A 22,955-nucleotide genomic window follows, 5' to 3' on the forward strand; every position below is an offset into this window, starting at 1 on the left:
GCTTAATGGATTTTGAAGATACCTAACAAGTGTTATTAATGATGTGTAAAACAGTGATTATACTTGTCTGACTTCTTGGCTGAAGCATTAACTGGCTGACAAGAAGAAAGAAAGTAGAAGATTCATTTAAGCATTCAGATATGGGTTCATTAGTGGTAATAATGCATGTATGTCACTGTAAAGTTCTCAACCCTAACCCTAACCCTAAGCATTGAAATACAACATGTGCGTCCTTCTCTATTTGTTGTAATAAGTTGATATTGAATGACTTAATAGTGATGGTCTTCAGGTAGGGTGGACATGCCTTTAAGTTGTTGCAATCATTAAACACTTTACCACAAGAAGTACATTGGTGTTAAGTAATAATTTGGTTGTATTGTAGTTATATTAAATTATGTTGCTTCTTTCTGACATCAGCCTAGTTTAGTTGCAGGTCAAAAAAGGTTGATACACAGAAAAATTTACCATTAACACTGTTCTATGATATGGTGTACAAAATTTTCATTCAGGGGTTGATTATGGACAAAACCAAATTTCAATAGCAATGGTATTTCACTTTATTTTGTTGCTTCCATATGACAACACAGGGTTAAGACTGGTTAAAATCATTCAGTATGCTCAAAACCCTTTCAATCTTATGTTGCCATTTTTCTACTTAAAAATACAAAATGATACATTGACTAAGGTGGGTTTGTTACTTAGCTCATTAGATTCAGTATATCCTACACTGGTGCTACATAAGTTGGCAGTATGTTGCAGGAAATACACATAACTATAATCCACAAATTGATACATTTACGAGGCCACTGAGTCAGCAGAGTATCACCATGATAAGGTTTGTTGGAAAACCCAACGCAGACAGTTTCAAAGTCCTGGATACAGTAAGTTATATAAACTCTGTTCTCCCTGTGACTCTGTCTGGGGTCGTAGCAGTGGACTAACGCCAAAGGTATGTGTTTTTAGAAGAATAAAAAAATTCCTGCTTAAAATGTTTAAAAAAAATCCTGCTTAAAATGTATACTCACAAAATAAATTAGTTATTCATTATTTTTTTCTGATAATATTTTTAAAAATTTTGGTGTGTTTGGTTTATTCATTTTGTTAATTCATATATATATATATATATATATATATATATATATATATATATATATATATATATATATATATATATATATATATATATTTATTATATTTTATATATTATATATATATATATATATATATATATATATATATATATATATTTTTTTTTTTATTTTTTTTCAGGTAAGTGTTCCAAGTGTTTCTAAGTGTTCTTTGTTAATTTTCTATTTAATTCATTAATTTAATAATTCAACATTCTATTTAAATCATACATGCTGCTTAGCTCAGTACCCTGCAGACTATCTGCCTTCAGTCAAGGGATTTGTAGTTTCATTTTTTTTTTTGTTGGATTCAGTCTTTGAAAATAATAAAATAATAATTTTTACTAACATTAAATGTTCTAATTATCCTTTAATGATTATCTTATCTCATGCTCTCTCTCTGCCTTTAATTATTAACAGAAATAATGTTACCATGTCTGCAGTTTAGTTTTAGAAATCTGCCACTTCCTAATTTACATTGTTTTTAAGATTGCAACATTTTTCTTTTTCAGTGTTCATTATTCTTTTACTCATAATCTTTAAATTACCAACTTACTTGACTCCTCCCTGTTTTATTTCTCTTCCTCCAAATAAACCATGACTTCTCTGCTGGGAAGTCATGGTTTATCTCATCTCATAATCTTATAATGACCAACTTATCTGACTCCTTCCCTATTTTATCTCCTTGCCTCCAGATAAACCATGACTTCTCTGCTGGGCCTCGCTGTATTGGCAGTAACTCTGGCAGGACCAGCCCTGGCCTTTGTCCCGATTGGGGGTGGGGGCTCCACTCATGTCTCTATCACTGGGACGGCCATGCTACAGAAAGTTATGGAGACATGCAAAGCAGTGGCGGCAGACAATGGTTATGATTTCAACCCAACGGTTAGCTATGCAATATGACTACAAGACAGCAGTTCATCAAAACAATAGATGTTATAAACAATAGATAATAGAAGAGATATTTCTGTATAGTTTTGTACACTCAGACAATAAGAATCAACAATGGTATTCTAAAGAATTTATGAAAGAGAGCCGAGCACAGATAAGTCGTTGATGAAGCTCACTTGTGTAATTCCTTAGCAAATTTAGTTTACATTATTAAGTATCTTGCTGATGATAATTGAACCTTTGACTAAACTTTATTGCCTTGGCTTTACATAACAGATACATTGAATACACTGAAATATTTTAGCATTCTTTTCATAAGAACATTTTTATGCCTGTCTGACACAGGGTAACTCTCCTGAAGAGATAGTACAGGCCTGTCTGGGTCCCACTGCTACAGGTGATGTGTCTGGGGCCAAGTTTCACTCAGCTCTCCAGGAAATCTACATGCAGAATGGCTTAGTCGACAGAGACTTTGTCAATAGGTAAGACAGTATTATCTATAGTGTAATAGTTAGCACCTATATCACATTACTATTCCTAATATGATGTACAAAATGCATTAAGTATCCACTGAAAACTGGTTATTTCTGCTAGTGGCTAGAAGTTACAATATCACAATTTGCAACAAAAATTAATTTGTATCTGCACCCTCTCTCTATTAAATATTTTAGGACTGCAAATATACAAGTAAAAAGGAAAAATCCTAGATTTATGTTAAAACTAGCAAAGATTTATTTGTGTTATACCTTGTCAGTGCCCCTCATCACTTCAACTCTGAGGCGTTCCTTGAGGGGAGGAGTCTGATCACTGAGGGAGTAGCGGCCATAAAAGCGAACATTCGAAATGAGAACTTCCAGGCAGCCAGAGAGACTTTGGGCAAGATACTTCACACTCTACAGGTGAGAGAAATAAGGCTAGTGCTGTTGTTACCATCAACACTCACGCACACATCATATTTATACTAGGCAATCTGGGGGACGTGTCTTGCCTAAGGACACAAGAGCTTGATCCTCTGACTTTCAGGCTGGGAGACCACTGCTCTAACCACTGAGACACTATTGCACTTCAAATGGTTGCACAGACTAACTTACACAATGCTTTGTAGTATAAATGAATATGAATAAGGAGAAATGTACAGGTATATCAAAAAGAGTAGACATAAATAAAGTGCAAAAATATTAAACTTAATGTGGTCTCTAATGTCTGTTTATCATTAAATGCATATGACAAACATTCCACAGTGGTTTGACTTGTAATAAAACATATTTATTTTCTTTGCATGCAGTTACTAAATGACCTGATGACTAATGATGTGTGTGTTACTATGGACCTCTAGGACTTCTACAGCCACAGTAACTGGGTGGAGCTGGGTCACAAAGAACCATATCTCAGTCTCATTCGACAAGATCTTCCTATAGAAAACATAGCAGGTGCGTACACTGGTACTCCAATTAGAGGGAAAATTCCAGAAAAAGCTAACTTGAAATTGCTGATAAACTTGTCAAATAAGTGACATAACTTATATTGTAAAACTACGTAATGGAAACACATATTGCAGTGAGTTATAATTTACCATTCTGAATTGTTTCAAAATCAACCAGTGGACTAAATAGGGACAAAATTAATACATCTCTTTTATCACAACAGATGTTTGTAAAGTTGTAAAAGAAAAATGGGTCATGAATTAGTCTCTATCTGTCTTATCATATCAATACTGCAATGGCTGAAAATATACTAATAGCATTTTTTTCCACACAGTCAAATAGTCGTTTTTGTGTCATAGATATAAGCACTCCTACCTGCAGTGATTGTGCCGGAGGAACTTGTGGCAATCAAATCCTTTCCAACATCCTGAATCAGGGGAAGCTGACGTCCGGATACATGGGAATCTTCTCAAATGCAAAACCCTCTGGTACTACTGACAGACATACAGTATATTGCATAATTTATATCATAATCACCAAACTGAGGATGGCCAATAAAATTAATACAAAGATATATTTTCAACTCTCACTGTAGTCTTCAAATGTGCACATTCCAATTAATCCACTGTGGCATACCCAAAATAAGAACAAAATCAAGGATATGCCATAAAATAAGTGGCAGCTGCAATGCTTACACATTTTCCACATAAACTGCAGGATACACAAAAATGCATCATGTGCTTTTCTGTGCAGGTAAATGCAGTCATGGTGGCCCATCGGACCTGACCAGTCTTGCAGTTCCTCGTGGGGGCATTCACAAAGACGAGCGACGAACTGACAACCAGGAAAACCACGACGCAGCGGTGAATGTTGCCACGGCAGCTACACTACAGCTACTGGAAGACATTCGCCTGGCCGCCGGTGACAATGACTTTCTCAGGTTAACCTTATTTACCTGCTTACTGTTAATTACTTATACAGTGCTTTTTGTGTGTCTGTCTCTTAGACTTTCACACAGCAAAATAGGGATGTTTGCTTCTTTTCATTGCAGAATGTTGGGCATTGCTCGCTCCTCGGTTGTGTGCTTTGTCATTGACACAACTGGCAGCATGTCGGATGATATTGAAGAAGCCCGGAAGGTGGTATATGAAATCATTGACAGTAAAAAGGGAACGCAGGATGAACCATCTGAGTATATTTTGGTGCCTTTCAATGACCCTAGTATGACCTTTCATATCTGTTGATAGCTATGGTGATATAAATGTATGATTTAATTCCATTACCCTTTTGTTGACATGTAGAATTTGGACCTGTTACCAAAACAGTAGATCCTGAGATCATGAAAATGGAAATTTCAAAACTTAAGGCACAAGGAGGTGGTGATGAGCCTGAGATGTGTTACTCGGGTATTCAGGTACTTAAAATTAAAACATTTATCTTTCATTATTACTGTAAATGTATCTAATAAACTGATTGTTTTGCAGCTGGCCTTGACAACTGCCCCCTCCTACTCAAACATCTATGTTTTCACTGATGCTTCGGCCAAAGATGCCAACCTCAAAGATACACTTATTGCTCTAATCAGAACAACCAAGTCAACGGTAAATACATTATATTAAAAATGAACAAATGCCTCACAAATTAACCTATGATACAGTACCAGTTGTCAGTTATTTGGACAGTCCACCTTTTTCAAAGAATCATCTATAAGTGCTATGTAATTTTACATATTTAAAGACAAAATATTGACTAAAATGGGACTCATCAACCATAAACGGGTTTTTAAACATTTAAATCATTACTAAAAACATATTGAGACTAGATGTAAACTCATCAAAGACATAATACAATGTGGGACAAGAACCCTATAGAAAATTGTGTGCAAATAAATTACAAAGCTGGAATACCATACTCTTATTGTATGAAAACTTTATAGACTTTAAAGTACCAGAGACAGGTCTTAAACCAGCAACCCTAGGTTTTATAGGCATCCACTAATCAAGACTACCACTAACACAGTCAAATCTGGACTGTTAAAGCCATAGGTTTCAAGTTGATTTCTCTGGTCACCAAAAGCAGCAGATTACTTAGTTGCTTCAGGAGTTGGGCAGCATCTGCTTTTGCTTTTTGTTATACACCCAATGGTCAGACAAGAGACAAAAGATTTGTGAGCACTAGGGACAAGTTAGAGCCACGAGTAGCAGTGTACATATCTACCTCCTGCTATAAAATTCTTTAAGTCAGATACCTCAGCTTTAACAACCTCCACTGAACCTCCACAGGTGAACTTTTTCATGACAAACCTTAGAAGACGACGTCGCTCAACAAGAGGGGGAACATTTAACGACTACAAAGACCTGGCTCTGGCTTCAGGAGGACAGGCCATTCAAGTAACCAAGGGCGAGCTACCACAGGCCACTGATATCATCCTGGACACATCCACATCTGCTCTGGTAAGACTGCGACAATATTGGGCATTATAGACTTTTTTCTCTCAATTACTGAAAATTGATGGCCATGTTAATTGCTTTTTTGTTTCTGCAAACCTTAATCTATACATTTAAATTGAGAATAGTAAGCAGTGAGTACTAAGCTACTCTGGACTAGATTGGTTACACCTTGCAGAATGATTCATTCTTAACTAATATGGCACAGTATTGCCCATCTTGAAACTCGCTCTAATTCTCGATATAAAATCCACATTTATTTTTCCCAAAGACCAACTAACTAATTAATTAACTAATATCCATGACCGAACAAGTTATAAACCCATATGCTGCTTTATGAGGAATTTAACCTATTACCTGTGCTTGTGTTTAGGTGACAGTTCTTCAACAAGACAGGAACCCTGGAAAGCCAGACACATTCTCATTCAGTTTGGATGATTCCCTGAAAAACATCACCATCTACATTACTGGCACATCTATTAGTTTTACACTGAAAAATCCTGCTGGTAAAAAGCCTAAAACACAGTTAAATAAGTGAACTTGAATAGATGATGCACCTGTTTTTGTATTTTAGGTGTGACCCAAAGTAGCAGCCAAACTACTGGTGCCCTGGCAACTATTAAACCAGTTGGAAACCTTTGGCGCAGTAGTTTAAATGCTGATAGAGCTACAGGAACCTGGCAGATCAACATCACATCTAACAACCCATACACAGTCAAAGTAACAGGTACGTTAAGTAATTTAAATCATTTGGTGACACAGTGGTGCAGTTAGAGCCTCACAGCAACAAGGCCCGGATTCTCCAGTTTCCCCTACCACTAAAACCATGTACAACTCAACAATGTACAACAATGTTCAATAGTCTCCTAAAAAGAGATTCTTAATGTCAGTAGGACTATCCTAGTTAAATCAAGATCAATAAAAAAATAAATAATAAAAAAAAATACATAGCCTACCTAATTATTCAACTGCCATAATGAAATTGCAGGTTGTTATTAACAAAGATCTGAGATTTCTTCTGTATTTGTGTTGCAGGTCAGAGTACCATTGCCTTCATCTATGATTTCGTAGAAAAATTTGAAGGCCCTCACCCAGGATACTCTGTACTAACAGGACGCCCACAAGAAGGTAATATCAGATGATAAAGCAATATTCAACATCTTTGAAAATCTTCATGATCACAGGCAAATCTTTACTTTATCTTACATTCTTTAGGTCAGCCTGCCAACCTGATGCTGCCTGTAATGGGTAGAAAAGGCCCCAGTTCTCTGAAAATAAAGGAAGTCAGTTTAATTACGGTGTCCAGCTCTGGCTCTACCAATGCTACGATCTCTGACATGGGGAATGGAGTGATCCTGGCCACTGTCCCACTTGTGCCCAAAGAAGAGTTTGTGGTTCGTGTGAAAGGAATAGATACAGTTTCAAACACAGAGTTTCAGCGACAGTCCACCACTCAGATGTCTGTCTCTAAAGTCAACATCCAGGTTGGTTTGTAATGATCTGTGTGCTCATCAAAAGCTAGTCAGACCAGGCGGCAGTGAGTATAATTATAACAATATAACTTTTGCTGTTTTTTAGGCCACTGTATCCAGCAGTATGGAGCCAGGTAAAGTATTCACACTGCCCTTTAGTGTCTTTACAAATGGTGCTGGAGGCCAATATAAAATCAATGCTCGAAATGACAGGGATTTCTCAATGACCTACCCAAGCAGGTAAAATAATCTCCCTTAGAGCATATAAAGCTAAAGTTTGCACCTGCTTACAGTGATTGTTTTTACTTTTACAGTCTCAGTTTGATTCCGGGACAATACACCAATGCCACGTTGACCATAACGCCCCCTGCTGGCACAATCTCAGGCACAGACGTCACCTTGACACTGGATGCTTCTCTAGGCTCTGACTCCAATTATGTTGTTCTGAGACTCTCTGTTCTTGAAAAGGTAAAAACAAAAATAGTCACTAGAGAAGTTAATACGAAAGGAACAGTTGTTTGATGATTGTTCATTCTTTAAAAGCCTTTAGCTTTATTATTATTATTATTATTATTATTATTATTATTATTATTATTATATTTTTCCCTCACCCTCTGAAGAGGTTTTAGATGTCACCCATGCAGGTTTGAGTATTTTAGCGATCTATCCCAGACCCTCAGTCTCATTTTATCGTGGGCATATTATGTGAGCTATAATATAATGACTAAGGGCAAGAAGCTTTGAGCAGGTCTTGTCAGTTTGTATGATCTGTACCAGTACGCAGGGGACGATCGTGCCAAACGCTTAATCACTGAGACTGCTCATGTTTAATGACATGATAGACCTCATAGCAGTCCTACTCCACCGACCAAAGGCGCACGCTCTGGCTTTTGCCACAACAGCCAAGAGCCTTTACAACCTCTAGGCTGTTGTTGCTCGCTGTGCACTTTAACCAACGGTTTGCAGCTCCGAGCATTACATGTAAAGTTGGATCGTCCCGTCCCGTCCATGTGAATATCTGTGCTTATCCCGCGTTGCTGCGCTTGGCACAGTCGGGTGCGCACTTGTGCGCCTGGTCTCACTCGCTCCAAGACCTCACATCATTTTCCTTTATATTGTGGGCTTCAAGAAAAAGCTGGTCCAAAAATTATTCATTCAAATCAATCATTCGCTGTGTTCCTGAGCTGCAGTTTATAGCCACTGATTCTCTCGCGGGTTCTACAGAGAGATCCAAAACGAGCCTTGTATGCTTGTGTGCCTATTTTGCTCTGCTCAAGCATAACAGCAGCATGTTCCTGAGGGGTTGGAGGAGTTTGGGTTCTACATATGTTCAGCTCCCTGTCCGGCGATATAAAATATACATCTCATGCTGCTTTTTGGAAAAAAAAAAAAAAAAAAAAAAAGTAATCTTGTGGCACCAGTTTATATGGTAATGGATTTCTTTACATAGACAATACACATACATATTCTCATATTAATTCGTTTTTTCTCTACTAGATTACAGATTTCTACCCGCCCTTGTGTGAAATCATCAGTGTACAAGTCGCTTGTCCCGACGATCTGTCTCAGTGCCATAGTTCTGCGTGGGAACTCGTGGCGAACCTCACAGACGGAAACGGCACCGGCATCGACAGCGTGAAACTGCAACAGGGCAACGGGAATCTCACCGAAGTCAACCACGGAGATCCTGCTCAGTACCGATACAACGCCTCCTGCTGTTCACAAGTGGTAGAAATTGTAGCTGTTGATAAAATTGGAAATGTTGGAAAATGTTACCACTCCATCGAACGCAGCGCAAGTGCTCCTGCTGAGAGACTGTCTGTTCTGGTGATGTTGTCGCTTTTGTTTTCAGTGTTTATTGTCAGGCCAAATTAATAAACGTACAGACTATGTAAATGTTAATATGCAGCGCTGTGGACCAAAGATTTTTGCAGGATGATAGACAAAGGATTAAAGTTAATATATTTGACATATATTAAATATTGCAAATATATTTTTCAAAAATGATTGACTCACGTTGACTAATTAAAGATTTGGAATGGTTTTCCCCTCAAACAATAACTAAGCTCTGAACATGTAAACAGGGTTGTCAGGTGGGGAAAATGATTGAAATCTTGTTCATCAGAATGATTAAAATGACTGAATGTTACAAAATCTCAAACTGTAAATCAGTATACAACTTTCTAATAAACTAAACTATCCTGCCAATAACAAAATTCACCAATACCGGATCAATAGGAATTCAAGCTTTTTTCTTTGAAAAATAAACAATATATTACAATATACACACAGTATGACAAAAGCAATAATACAAAAACAAAAATAACACTATAGGCTACATTTAGCCAAATTATCAATTTACTGTGAACAAGTAAAATAAGTCAATACAGATTTACTGTAAACCTCACATTCTGTTAACAGAGTAAAAGCATTTTAAACTGCAGAAAAACAACATGCAATGGTAATAACACTGTATGCCATCTGTAACAAAAAGGCACATAATTAAAATTCAATATTACTTTAAAGATTTTTTTGTTTACATCAGAACATTCCCTCAACCACCCAGTAACAACAGCTTGAGAGTCCATCTCACAAGCCTTGTCAACAAAATGTTTTTGGTGATCTATTGCAAATCTCAAGTTAACGTTGAGTGTCTTTATGGTGATTTTTAATATGAGTCCTCATGTGGCCTGATTGTGTAAAGGCCCTCGGGCAGTGTGGACATGAGTATGGTTTCTCCCCTGTGTGAATATATGTGTGCCTTTTTAAATTGTTGTACTCAATAAATGCTTTACCACAAGATGTACATTGGTATTTCTTCTCAGCGTTGTGTCTCTTCAGATGTCTTGAAAGCTCCATTGTTCGTGAAAACCTTCTATGACAAATGTTGCACTGAAATGGTTTCTTTCCAACATGCACCTGGATATGCTCCTCAATGTCTTTCTTTTTGACAAATTCCTTTCGACAAAACTTGCATAAAAATGACTTCTTCATTAAGCCCTTTCTTACGCAACTTAACAGTGCATTGCTATTGATGAGTTTATTACGCATTGGAGATAAATTACCTCGTAAAAGGATATTTTCACTGCTTGCTCCTCCCTTTTTCAATCTACGTTTCTTGACAGGCTTAATTGGTGTCATCTGATCAGTTTTTGGACTATTTTTAATTTTAACCTGTTTAACGTTTGAAACCCTTTTGGTAACTGGGGAGGTTTTAATAGGACTTCTAAATATATTTGGACAAGCAGATTTATTGTCATCAATGCAAGCTAAAGTGGTTGGCAAATTCACATTTTCACTCTGTTGTTCTTGGTCAGGACTAGAAATCTCTTGGTTTATTGGTATGAAATCTGTAGTCTTCATTGTGAGATTTAGGCCATCTTGTACTTTTTTTGTAGTTTTTGTATGAGTTTTGAGGTGACTTCTAAGCCGATCCACAAGAGAAGCTTTAGGGACATCCTTCCCACTTGAGCCAGCCTGCAAACAAGTAAAAAGAAGTAATTATATTACACTTTCTACCGGGAACATTGTAGAGGATCTTTCAATACAGACCTTTTCTGAATCTTGAGTGACAGGTGAAACTTCCAGCTTAGCCAAGAATTGGGATTTGGTCATGCGGTGCTGAGGGTATGAGTGATCATTGGACACAACAGGTGAAAGCCGCACAATAGTAGTTGACTGGCTAGTAGATTTGATTTTACATTTAGGAGATGTTTGAACATGCTTACTGGACAAATTAGAAGGAGAGGTGTCAATTACAGTACTGGTTAAATCATCTTGAAGTGGCTGGGCTGCAGGTTGACTTGTAGCAGTTTCTGAATTTATTGTTTTTACTGATGAGCCGTTTGGTGCATTTTTCTCTTCAAGCGGTGACATGTTGGCGACAGATACAGTTTGTGCCGATGATACTGGAAATGGCAACCTATTTAATTTAACCTGTGCAGTGTTTTTGCATGGGAAGTTTTCTTGAACAGGGGAGTTTTGTTCAATTTCCAAACTATCTAACGATTCGGGAAGTGCCTGAGTAGTTACTGATGCCAATTGCTGCTTGTCTAGTTCAAGAGTAGTATTATCGTCACCAGTACCAGGGACTAGATTAACATCATTCGAAATGACAGTAGTAGTTGCATCTGTTTGTAGTTTCTTTTTCAGTACAACTGACTTATCTTTTGTTATCGACTGTGATGGTGAGATTTTGCATTGTCTTGGTATTACTATAATTTTATGATGTGGCTTCATTACAGATTTAAGTGAAAAAGGAACAGCTACAAGTGCCTTTTTGCCACTGGGTATGTTTGCCAAAGGTCCTGTGGATACACTTGTGTTCTGAGCTGAACGGACAGCTGACACAACAGCACTGAGCTGAGCAGGAGACAGAGTTGATGAAGAAGTAATGGTTTTAAGAACCGAGTCACATTTATCACCTGTTTCTCCTGGCATTTTTAGAAGGAGGGTGTGTTGAGTTACAGGGTTAAGTGGTGGTTTTGGAGGTAAATCTCCAAGAGAAAATGTAATGTCATTTTCTTGGCTCTCAATGTCAAGAGATGAATGGACACTGATCGGGGCAACACTTTCTGTTTCATCAACTTTTGTTTGCGTTTGCTCAGATTCAGACTGTATTAATGATTCTGGAGGTAACATAACAGAGGGAGGTGTGACGTCAACCATATTATTTTGAGTCTCGTCTGCTGTAGCATGTGCCACTTCAGCCAGCTCAGTTGATGTTGACAAAAGCACAGTATCCACACAGGTTGTCACACTTTCAATTGGGTATTCATTAAGATCTACTGCTTCAAAGGTTTCATCTTGTTTTGAAGGTGTTACACTTCGAATTATTGGTTGTACTACATAATCTGGTTCAACAGTAAAAGCAGGAGTAGTAGTGGTTATCTGATCATGTCCTTGGCCATCAGTGGACATGATAGCGGTGTTGTTGTTTACAACTTGCATATCTTCACCTTGTTTTGTCAGTGTTGTATTGGGAGTTGTATTAGTCGTAGCAGTAGCAGATGACTGATGGGTGGGCAAAGTCAAAATTTTAAGATCATGTTGGTGGTCCTCAATGTCCATGCTAACTGAATCCGTTTCAGTAACTGCCCTGAGTGTTGTAGGTGTTACCATAAGAATGCTGTGATCTATGGCAGCTTGAAGTGGTGATGGTATGGTAAGTGAGGTAGTTTCCTGATTATGTTGTTGCCCCTCTTTACCCATGTTAGCAGGGCAACCTTCTACTATAGCTTCTGCCATTTGTGGCTGTACAGTTTCAGACTGACATGCATTTTCTTCTAAATTTTTTGTATCTGATACAAAAGTTTGCGTTATTTCTGGGTTGTTACGTCTTTTTCTTGTTGTTGTTGCATGTCTTAAAGAATGCTTAGTTTGGGCTTTCTTTGGGGTTGAGGATTTAAATTCATGTAGGTTGACTGCGTCTAGCAAAAGCATGGCATCTTCCAAGGTTACTGAAGTGCACCTCTGCCTTCTCAAAAAATATGGATACTTCAGAGATTGTGAGATTTTCTGTGCTTTTCTTGCATGTGGATCTTCAGTAGACAAGGACTGAAATGCTGTACTGTCAATTTCTGGTCCAGTAGGAGTAACTGTTAAGGCGGCCACTTTTGACGGAGTTATTAGCTGGTCAGCATTTGTTGTAATAGCTGAAGAAACATTGTCAGGTTTCAATTCAAATGAATAAAGTTTGCTTTGTGGATCAATTTCATCTTCCATCTCTGTTATCTCAATCTGTTGCTGAGCAACAACACATGAATCTTTTGGTTTGGATTTTTCACAAGTTACACCATCCTTTACTGTGGAGATTTCCTCTTGCATATAAATAGTTATTCTCTCGTTAACTTCTTTTTGGCTTTCTACTTGGCATTCCAAAAAGGATTCATCCGTTTTAGCACAATCAATGCCAACATCCTCTTGACACGTTTCCTGTATTTCCATTTCAGAAGTTTCATAACAGCTTTCATGCTCTTCAATCAGTTCAACTTGTGGAGATGTGGTTAAAATTACTTGGTCTGATGGGCAGCTAAATGTTTCAGAATATTTAATGCTTTCCTTATTTTTCTGTTTGGGTTTGTCGTCATTTGTGTTTCTTTCCTGGTCAAATGACTTTTCATGTGGGGTTTCATCTGATATATCTAAAAACAGTAATAATATTAAATCAGCGTATTTTAATATTTCATTCAGCGACTAGTTCAAGTTAAATACAGCATGACTTACCAAGTGAGTCATAAGTAACATGCTCAGCTTCATTCATATTTATGAATGAAAAAGAATCATTAGAGCACTCCTGAAATTAACACATAAATATAACAATAACAGTATTTATATCATATATTGCTAACCGTGACATTTCAAATTGAAATGTGGTAAGTATGTACCTTTTCATAATGAGGCCCAAATGAACATTCACTTTGTGTTTCGTTGTCTGAGATATTTGGATCCATGTTTACAGGTTGATGGAAAGCAAGTTCTGTGAACATAAACACATGGAGATTAAAAAAAAAAAATCTACAAAAAAGTAGTACAATTGTGTCTGTTTGCGCATAGGATAAAGTAACATGATTAATATAATAATAATTACTGTATTTTATTATCAATTGTGTATCACTTCCCCACGTAGATATGAAAATCTGTCAGACAGCGCCCCTTTAGTATCAGATAATGGCACATTACTTCCATCTAGTGGCTGACTCCAGGACAAGTCATGAAATGAGCATTCAAGGATGAGCTTTTGTAAGTGTTGTTATATGCTTGTTAATAAAGTTACAATTACAGAGGATTGACCAAATATATGTAATTTTCTTTAAAATGGCCAACTACCCAGTTGGCCATGTGATATACTAAGAAGAATTTTACACTGATAGATATTAACAGAAAGCTCGTCAAACACATTTAGCTCAATTGTTAAATAGGTAGGCTCAAGCTACGTGTTTTTCCTTAGTCTAAGATGAAAGCAGCTGCTATGTAGAACTTTTTATATATACATGTGTAAATATAAGACCATAAAAGATTAAATAAAACAGGCGGGATTGAAGAGTGAGTAATATGACTCACCACACTGGACAGCTTTGTCGCACCTCTCAATAATATAGGGCTCAGGAGATGTCCCAGTCTCTCTGTAAATACTGCGTTTTTTCACTACTTCTTCAAACTGACTGCATCTGATCTTTAGATTCTCGTTTTCACTCTTGACTCTCAGCACTTCAGCCTTCAGCTCCGCAATGATGGTCTCCAAAACTTTACCGCTCTCGGACACCGCGTTCTTTATAATCCTCTCCATAGCAGAAGTGTACCTCTTCCTTATGCCAACTGTCGACATCTTTAAGGTTAGTATGTGTTGTAAATTCCAAGAAAGGCGTCTTTTGCGTTGAGTGTCTATAGTTTGTTGCGAATATTTGTTACTACGAACACGGTCAACATGTCTGCCTTCGCCGTGAACACGCCGAGGTGCTGGTGCTGGTTTTGTGTTTCGGTTTGTGGATCGGTGGAACTGCGCCGCTCACTGGTGTGGAGGACGGTGTAAGAAATTATCTTGAGTTAAACAGTTAAACAGTTAAACAAAAAGTCAACTACTCAAAAAGTCAACTACTCAAAATTGTAGATTTCGCATATTGAGGCATTTTCTTGAAATTAACAAAACGAAGCGGTCTGTTAAAAGTTTTTTCAGGTTTTGGGGAATTTCCTTCTTTGTCAAGTTGTAAATTCACAGCTCGTCAGCGAGAATTCGCACCGCACTAATCACACATTAGTGAGTGCACTACAGTCTATTATATCTGCCCCTACTTAAATTACGCGATAATAATACTCATATTTCCACATAGATCTTTATATTTCCGTTTTATGGTCTTCTCCTGTTTTTCTTCTACACTGCGTGTGGGGACGACAGGTGTCCAGTCCTGTGCTGCCCCTGCCTGTACGGAATAGCAATGCAGACTACTCACGCACGAGTTGTTTTTGCACCAAAGATTGCGCATCATTTATGCCCTACTTTGTGCCAATATTTAGTTCATCCAAAAGAACAACGAATGTGGAAAGTTCAGAGTAGGTTTGCGCACGAGAATTACATTTTTGGTAAGATATGTCTTTCACAGGCCGCAGGAGTTGCTGCATCTGTGGATCTGGTTTGCGACTTGTCCCGATACAGTTGCCGTACTTTCCGGAAGTGCGATTGTTTACGGAATTCTGAGAGAAATCACAGAGAAGAGCGCAAATCCTGCGTTAAAAACACTTTATTCAGATGAAAACGTAAAGTTAGATAGAACACGTTTTCAGTAATTGATTTGTTACATTGTTTGTATATGTGGGGCTGTATTTTTCCGCGGGAAGACGCACTTGTTTCGAAACACGTCGTAGGTCTTCTTTAGCTAATAAGTTGCATTGCTAAATGAATACAAGCAGCTTTGCCTCAGGTTTGCGTTTTGGGGTCCAATTTGAAAGTTTAGCAGGAGTGAGTCCTTTCCCATGAAATATGGCGGAGACAATTGTAGCGTTTCAGTCCCAACTTTCTGGGGTGATGGAAGCTGTGTTTAAAGCTGCAATGTTTGAGATCACTCGTTTGGTGGAGGACACTTTCTTAGAAGAGGTCACCCGCTGCAAAGAACAGGTGAAGACTCTGCAAAGAAAACTCCAGTTGTCTGAGAGTCGAATGAAGCAAAGAGAGGCAGACGCCAACCAGAGATGTGCTAACTGCAGGGGCACAAGAGCAGGGCAGCAGGCGTCAAGTGAGCAGACCACAGAAGTGCAGACAGGTAAAAGTATGACGTGTATTTGTCTTGTCACTACTGTTTATGTTATGTGACTATGACTAACCCAATGCCCAATTGTTTTATACAGAATCACTTGTCAAACAAGAAAGTGAAATGTCCGAAGACGTCAACAGTCCTCAGACACAAGAGGAAGTAAAAGATGAAGTGAAAAACTCTCCCAAAGCCTCCTTGGTAGGACAGACAAGATTGATAACATTTCACTGTTACTATTCTATTGACATACTCTGCTTTTTCTGAATAACAGTCCACATGTGCCCAAAGTAAAAAACTGAATAGAGGGAAAAGGTCCTCAGATCTTCAGGACATGTCAAAGTTTGCTCTGAAAAGGGACAGCAGTGATGGTAAGTACAGTATCTGGGCTACACAAGTGATAACTGCATTACACTTTTTATTGTATAATTTGCATGTGACCTTCACTCCATTCACACTCTACTGTTAGATTAGCATGTCTAGATTTAACCTGTCATTGATTATTATTATTATTTTTTTATATATTTGTCAGACACTGACAGGTAGTTACCAGTAAAAAAGTAATTCAATAAGCAATGCATCATATTCCTCGGTTTCCTCAAACTTCTCCCTTTATTCATTTAGATGAACCCAATATTCCTGGATCAAGTGGCCAACTGAGTGACTCTAAATACACACTCAACTGGGAAGACACCTTTGAACAGAAACAGTCTGAACAAAATGGTGACACGGATCATTCATCTGACCCTTTGTTTCAAAACCGTTATGACATGGACAACATGAACAACTTGAGCTATGAAGATACAAATGTTACTGGCATAGACAATGCCGATGATGATGACCTTGTATATATGGGCCAATATGAAGACACAGCAGATGAACCTCAAACATGTCAGACAGTTGAAAGAAAAGAAAATAGCGGGACCTGGTCTTCCCCTAGTGAAGACATTGACTGTTTACTAATAAATGAGGATGGACACCTGCAAGATCCAAACAATATAAATTCTGATTGTGTGGATTCAGATCAAAATGTAAGGGATGAGCTTAACTGTGTTGGTACTATGCCTTCAGATAGATCAAATGACATGCTTGGGGAAACAAATACCATCACAGATATATCTCATATGATTGAGATGTTGCAGCAACAGACTATGGAAAATGGACTACATACATGTAACTTGTGCCTTGCTACTTTCCCTGACTCTGCTACTCTGAAGGCACACAAGCAGACGCACAAAGAGCCAGAGAAAGGCCTTCCATATTTATGCAACCAACGTCGTAAAACATTCACTCGCAACTGTAACCTCAAAAGTCAAGGGCCGCATCTTTGTGGCCACTGTGGTAAGGCATTTACATCTTTGTTCAAGTTACAGAAACACAAGTGTGAGCATATGGGGGTCAAGCCATATAGTTGTGCAGTTTGTGGGAACAAATTTAGTCGTCTTTGGAATCTGAAATTACATCAGAGAATACACACACAAGAGAAGCCTCATCATTGCTCTATGTGTGATAAAAGCTTCACTCGGGCGGATATTTTGAAGGTACATGAGCGAACACACACAGGAGAACGGCCATACTGCTGCCTTGTTTGTGGACTCAGCTTTAAAAGGCTTGATCATCTGAAATCACATCAGCGAAAACATGCGCCCGATCAGTAATACTTTATTAAAGGTGCACTGTGTACATTTTCTGGTGGAGGATCTGCCACCTGCTTGTCTGTATGGAGAAGTTATTGCTTTGCCGTAAATTTTCCACTATATAGCAGTAAACTCGTCTATCTTCATGCAAACAAGCAGCTAGCTAACTTAGCTCATGCCAGTTTCATATATATATAACACTCTGAATTTAGTTTTACAAATTTATCAGTCTGGAATGGCTCTTGCTGAATATGATCGGGACAGTGCAGACAAATATTTTAATTTGATTGGTGGAAGTGTCACAACAGTGGAACAAGAACCAAAAAATCTTTTGCTTCTCTAGTTGAGAGGACAACACAGACATTTTCCTGTCTGCAAATGCACAAAGTGCAGACCTTCTGCACATTTTTCAAAAACAAAATAGTCAGTATTTTGGCTAAAATAAGATGAAGTGGCCATGGTTGTTTGTAGTTCGCTTAGGCGCTTCGCCTTTGGGTCCTGCACTAACTTCAGTGCTGCTCTGTCATTGGTCTTTGGGCTGCTGGATGAATTTGAACCTTACAGGGGGAGTACCTCAAGACTGATTATCATGAGTTTGTGGATTCACAGATATTCAGAGATTAATATCAAATATCAAATAAATTCTTTCTGTGAAAGGTAAGCAAGCTAACACTACCTGGCCAAAATAACTATCAGATATGTGAAGAAATGGGTCTACTCATAGTAAGAATGCATTTTTTTCCAATGTGTTTTTGAGCAATAAAACACCTAAAATAAAGTAAATGCAAGGCAGATGAGTTTAATGCGATACAGTGGCGCAATGCAAGCAAATCTCCATGGAGACAAGCAAATCCACCACCAGAAAGTGCGCCTTAATTGTGGGAAGTTTTTTATAATTAGTTTTGACTCTATACAATACTTTTTCATGTCTCTAAATATTTGATATTGTGATTTTGTTTTATAATGCCTGCATTGTTATGTTTTTTGTGTTTGGTGTAATTGATCTGGCTTTTTATATTATTTCTTTTCAGAGTCAACTTTATGAAAGAAACTATTTTAATCAAAAATGAAATAAAAAATAGATTTTTGTGTGATTGTCAAGTAGTGTATTCATATTCTCTAATGATTCTCTGAAACAAAACTAAAACAAAAATGTACTTGTAGACTTAATTCTACTGGTATAGGCTAGCGATTATTGTATTATTTACTGCAAGAAAACACCGCATTTTCGATCGACGTAACGATTAAAATATTTGCAGATAGAAAAACATTTCTCAGCCTTGCCTAGACTATGGGGGGCAGCACATGATTTCCGCGAAAAATTGCTGGACCATTGTCAAGAGGAAGAGAAGAAAAAACGCGTTTTCTAATTTTGACTCTGCAGAGACACCGTATTGGAATGAAATGACGTGAGCTTAAATACAAAACACATGAAGAGGAGCTATCTCACTACGAGATATTTACATAAATGTACTATTTAGAGACAGAAAGAGACATTACCAGCTATATAATTCCTACGGGGACCTATGTATTTCAATATCGTCCGTGCGATGCAATGCTAATTTTTGGGAGATGCTTGTTTGCTTCACAAGGCTAAAGTGAATGATAACCTTTATGATAAGTTTACCAAGGACTTTGTGCTGAGGTAGGCAAGAGATAGGCGTGAAATAGCATCGAACAATTTAGAGGCTCTTACAGTTATCTACCATCACGCGTTTTTTGTTATTGCACCTTTATTACCAAGGGGACCCTGTCATGGCGGACATAGACACCCTGATAGTGACTTTCCAAACCCAGCTGTCAGACGTGATGGAGACTGTGGTGAAGACGGCCATGTACGAAGTGACCCGGCTGGTGGAGGACAGTCTGTTGCAGGAGCTGAAGGCTAGGGGCCAGGAGGTAGAGAGACTGAGGGCACAGCTGCAGAGGACTGAGAATGAGCTGAATGATCAAGGAGCCAATGAACCGAGGACTGAGGAGTGTGTTGAGGCCATAAAGGACGAAGACGAAAAGCAAAAAGAACACACAGGTAAAATGCATGTGTTATAACGTTAGGTTAGGTTAGTGGAGGAAGTGATGGTTCAGTTACTGATTTGACGATGATGTTAAATGAATGAAGTGTAATGCAAAATGATCAGAATAATTTTTATTCATGCCCAAGGGGAAATTATTTTTGTTACAGACATGCAACCAAACAACAGAAAACTAGACACAATCAAAAATAAATGTAAATATCAGTAACATAAAGAAAATAATTATAATAAACCTATTAATGAGACCCCCAGTAAAAATAAAATAAACTTACATTTAAACTTAAATAAAAAAAATAAAATAAAATAAAAAAGTACCCTCATAACATATCTACATCTCTTCATACAGTTTGACATACAACAATGAGATATGAACAGAATATTGCAAAATAATTATACAGGGAGATTTTTACAACACAGAGTTCAGCAGTTTGATGGCAACAGGCAGGAATGATTCCCCTCTGTCTCTCAGTGGAGCAGCGTGGCAGTAACAATGTTGGTTTGTCTCTGTACGTGTCATCTATAATAAATTTCACTTGCTGTGACAGCTGATGTCTGAGTTGAGGAAAGGTCTAAAATTTCCAATGTTGTTCTACCAACAAGAGATATTAGCTCAAATCATTACAAGTACATAAAATATGTATAATACAATCTCTCAGGGACCACTACTATTCTATAAAAGAGATGAATCTTAGGGGAGGCATTCTTGAGTTAATAGTCAATTGCTATTTTAGATACATGTGGTCCTTGTATATAATTAAGTACTGTGCTATTAAATGTGTTCTATTTCAGATTATCTTAGGGGAGGCCATAAGGTTGATGATGTTAATAGTAGCAACCATGTAAGTAAATCTGGGCTAATACATGAACTGGAAAAGACGGCTGCTTCCTTCAGCCCAGTTTGGGCGCCACAGGTAAGGTAACAATATCAATATTATAATTGTAAACTTGTGCTCTGCAGACTTTAAACACATCTTACACATGCATATTTTGATCTTTTATTAAGGTTAATGCATCTGACCCTGTAAAACTAATTGACAACATAAAGAAAGAAGTTGTTGAGCCAACATCCTGTTCGTCTTTGACTTTGGAGGAGTGGAGAGTTACTCTTGGTGAGCTTATATTATTTCTTCTGCTAATTTTCAGTGATTGCATAACTAATCAATATCATTTTAATGTGTTTTAGGGGAAGTACGACCTGATTGCCAGACTACAAGTGCAAGGACTGAGTTACAAGACAATAATAATGAGTTATTGAGACACATTGTCCAACAAAAATTAGACCCACAAATTTGTGCGACATATGTGGTTGCTTATGGACAACAGGAGACAAATGCTGCTATACACAGTTGCAAGAATACCTTGCTTAAAGTGGCCTCTATGGCTGAAAATGATTGTGAAGCCAAAAGATCACAAAAAACGACAACAAAGTTGGAGTCTAATGCAAAGGTTATTCCTGGATCCCTGAAGCCAACCTCTAATGTTTTTGGTGTAGCTATAAAACAGGAGGTCATTGTTGATTCTGAGCAGGTGCCGACAGACACTGTAAACAAAGCAATGCCCAACTGTGAGCGCTCAACTTTGCCAAAACAACACATCGTTAGAACAGGAACATCAAAACAAAACCGCATTTACCATAAGTCTTTTGTTCAAGTTCTAAAGGCTAAAGGGAGTTCAAGTTTCAGGTCAAATACACTCCAGCGGTCAATTAAAAGACCTTCAACCATTCAGACAAATGGCACTACCACACCAGGCAATGTATCTCACTTACAGGGTGTAAGCCCTGCCCCTCCCCCTGTGTCCTTGTCTGTTCAGAGAGGTGACAAACATGATCTTAACCGCAATGGTGCCCCGTGGATCAACATCAAGCAGTCTCCAAGTTCCCTTCACACAAACCCTTCTCTTAATTTAAACTCACACTTGGATGGTTCCAGGCCAATATTTCGCTGTGGACAGTGTGGTAAATGTTTCCCTCATCCCAGTAACTTGAAGTCCCACCTGCTGACACACACAGGAGAGCGTCCTTTCTGCTGTGCTCTGTGCGGTCGCACTTTCACCAAACTCAGTAACCTCAAAGCCCACCGCCGTGTACATACTGGAGAGAGACCCTACAGCTGTGCGTCCTGTGGCAAACGCTTTACTCAGAACTGCAATCTCAAGCGACACCAGAGGATTCATCTAGACGCATGACAACATATTTAGAATATATCTAGAAAATGTGTTATTTTTGTGACATTGTAATACCTGTGTTTGTGTTGTTTTGAACAGTTGCGCACCAAACACTTTTCCATATACACCTTCTACAACAATGATGGACTAGATATTAGACAGTTAGCAATTCTAGCCAATCATGGCTTTTCACTTCTGCGAACAAAATCTTCTTTTGATTTCTTATGATTTAGTTGAATTAGTAAGAAGACTGGATATGGTCAGAAATATTAGCTGAAAGATAGAAAACTGTACTCTATCCAAAAACCTTTTAAACTGTGTTTAGATTTTATGAAAACATAGAATGCAAATTGCCAAGTAGTTGTGGGTATTTAAACTAGTTGGTATGTGGTGGTTTGGTCCAGTTACACTGTAATCAGCGCAGTGCAATCAATTGTTGTTGAGTTGAGGTTGGTAGAGCTTTATTTTTATACTTTTTAACCAGTTTTACCATATATCCCTTTTAAATACATATCAAAGACAACATCTTGTGTTTTTTCTGTATTGAGAGCATTTGTTTCAACATAACTTTTGAAAGGCAAAGTCAACTTGAGAGATATGAAATGTTATTTGTGTCTAGTCAATCTAAAATATGTATTCTGTGAATATTAAATTATGTTTGCATTTACTGCCAACTCTGGTTTGATTAATGGATGTTGTTGCTGATGTCTACTGAGGTTCTCAAACCACAGTCGAGTATCATATACAGTAAACATATCCACTAAAATGAAAGGAACAAAGCTGTATAGGTAGCCTACTGGAAACTCTAGGGCAATTTTTTTTACAACTGATATAAAATCTCCAAATTGTAATTGCTATGCTTTTGGGAATATATATAAAAGATTGTTTAAACAATTTGGAAGATTAAAACAAACCAATACTTTCTAGATTCTTAAAATTACAGTAATGTTTGATGTGTGTTAATTTTCATGACATTCATGGACATTATTTAACAGATTTATTGAATCCCACATA

The 22,955-nt window shown here is 37.7% G+C and overlaps 4 protein-coding genes across 5 annotated transcripts; 3 read left to right on the forward strand and 1 right to left on the reverse strand.

The window, feature by feature from the left end:
* The first annotated feature begins 1,829 nt into the window (after nt 1-1,829).
* LOC110175163 (von Willebrand factor A domain-containing protein 7-like) lies at nt 1,830-9,455 on the forward strand. Its single transcript, XM_020941281.2, has 17 exons — nt 1,830-2,012; nt 2,364-2,500; nt 2,773-2,917; nt 3,355-3,448; nt 3,802-3,930; nt 4,196-4,382; nt 4,494-4,663; nt 4,744-4,856; nt 4,927-5,043; nt 5,725-5,895; nt 6,263-6,395; nt 6,464-6,616; nt 6,925-7,017; nt 7,105-7,373; nt 7,468-7,601; nt 7,676-7,829; nt 8,859-9,455. The coding sequence occupies exons 1-17, from the start codon at nt 1,830-1,832 to the stop codon at nt 9,234-9,236; spliced, it is 2,760 nt and encodes a 919-aa protein (XP_020796940.2). The 3' UTR covers nt 9,237-9,455.
* Nucleotides 9,456-9,596: 141 nt separating this feature from the next.
* Nucleotides 9,597-14,919, reverse strand: LOC110175146 (uncharacterized). The gene is made up of 5 exons (XM_020941259.2): nt 14,424-14,919; nt 13,748-13,839; nt 13,587-13,656; nt 10,914-13,504; nt 9,597-10,838 (listed from the first exon to the last, which is right to left on the reverse strand). The coding sequence occupies exons 1-5, from the start codon at nt 14,686-14,688 to the stop codon at nt 10,002-10,004; spliced, it is 3,855 nt and encodes a 1,284-aa protein (XP_020796918.2). The 5' UTR covers nt 14,689-14,919; the 3' UTR covers nt 9,597-10,001.
* Nucleotides 14,920-15,218: 299 nt separating this feature from the next.
* Nucleotides 15,219-18,831, forward strand: si:ch73-109d9.2 (uncharacterized protein LOC565042 homolog). Of its 2 annotated transcripts, none has more exons than XM_020941284.2 (4): nt 15,219-16,117; nt 16,203-16,306; nt 16,380-16,476; nt 16,730-18,831. In XM_020941284.2, the coding sequence occupies exons 1-4, from the start codon at nt 15,838-15,840 to the stop codon at nt 17,761-17,763; spliced, it is 1,515 nt and encodes a 504-aa protein (XP_020796943.2). In that variant the 5' UTR covers nt 15,219-15,837; the 3' UTR covers nt 17,764-18,831. The 2 variants fall into 2 exon arrangements, with proteins under 2 accessions (XP_020796943.2, XP_055013761.1); XM_055157786.1 differs by having other exon boundaries at nt 16,739-18,831.
* A 297-nt stretch (nt 18,832-19,128) lies between these two features.
* Nucleotides 19,129-22,656, forward strand: si:ch73-109d9.3 (zinc finger protein 568). The gene is made up of 4 exons (XM_020941298.2): nt 19,129-19,771; nt 20,565-20,686; nt 20,779-20,884; nt 20,959-22,656. Exons 1-4 carry the CDS (start codon nt 19,498-19,500, stop codon nt 21,960-21,962), a joined length of 1,506 nt encoding a protein of 501 aa, XP_020796957.1. The 5' UTR covers nt 19,129-19,497; the 3' UTR covers nt 21,963-22,656.
* Nucleotides 22,657-22,955: the final 299 nt, after the last annotated feature.

The sequence above is a fragment of the Boleophthalmus pectinirostris genome, unplaced genomic scaffold, assembly GCF_026225935.1.
Source record: "Boleophthalmus pectinirostris isolate CB_2022bp ecotype Guang Dong unplaced genomic scaffold, ASM2622593v1 HiC_scaffold_22, whole genome shotgun sequence".
NCBI classification, from domain to species: domain Eukaryota; kingdom Metazoa; phylum Chordata; class Actinopteri; order Gobiiformes; family Gobiidae; genus Boleophthalmus; species Boleophthalmus pectinirostris.

What these genes read in the sequence shown, in the direction of transcription:
- LOC110175163 (XM_020941281.2), top strand. Translation starts at nt 1,830, where the DNA reads ATGACTTCTCTGCTGGGCCTCGCTGTATTGGCAGTAACTCTGGCAGGA. An exon ending in CTCAAATGCAAAACCCTCTG is followed by an intron (nt 3,931 to 4,195) that starts GTACTACTGACA and finishes TTTTCTGTGCAG; the next exon opens with GTAAATGCAGTCATGGTGGC. An exon ending in GGTGCCTTTCAATGACCCTA is followed by an intron (nt 4,664 to 4,743) that starts GTATGACCTTTC and finishes GTTGACATGTAG; the next exon opens with AATTTGGACCTGTTACCAAA.
- LOC110175146 (XM_020941259.2), bottom strand. Translation starts at nt 14,688, where the DNA reads ATGTCGACAGTTGGCATAAGGAAGAGGTACACTTCTGCTATGGAGAGG. An exon ending in CGACAAAGCTGTCCAGTGTG is followed by an intron (nt 13,840 to 14,423) that starts GTGAGTCATATT and finishes TTATGTTCACAG; the next exon opens with AACTTGCTTTCCATCAACCT. An exon ending in TCACTCAAGATTCAGAAAAG is followed by an intron (nt 10,839 to 10,913) that starts GTCTGTATTGAA and finishes ACTTGTTTGCAG; the next exon opens with GCTGGCTCAAGTGGGAAGGA.
- si:ch73-109d9.2 (XM_020941284.2), top strand. Translation starts at nt 15,838, where the DNA reads ATGGCGGAGACAATTGTAGCGTTTCAGTCCCAACTTTCTGGGGTGATG. An exon ending in GACCACAGAAGTGCAGACAG is followed by an intron (nt 16,118 to 16,202) that starts GTAAAAGTATGA and finishes TGTTTTATACAG; the next exon opens with AATCACTTGTCAAACAAGAA. An exon ending in GAAAAGGGACAGCAGTGATG is followed by an intron (nt 16,477 to 16,729) that starts GTAAGTACAGTA and finishes TTATTCATTTAG; the next exon opens with ATGAACCCAATATTCCTGGA.
- si:ch73-109d9.3 (XM_020941298.2), top strand. Translation starts at nt 19,498, where the DNA reads ATGGCGGACATAGACACCCTGATAGTGACTTTCCAAACCCAGCTGTCA. An exon ending in GCCCAGTTTGGGCGCCACAG is followed by an intron (nt 20,687 to 20,778) that starts GTAAGGTAACAA and finishes TCTTTTATTAAG; the next exon opens with GTTAATGCATCTGACCCTGT. An exon ending in GGAGTGGAGAGTTACTCTTG is followed by an intron (nt 20,885 to 20,958) that starts GTGAGCTTATAT and finishes AATGTGTTTTAG; the next exon opens with GGGAAGTACGACCTGATTGC.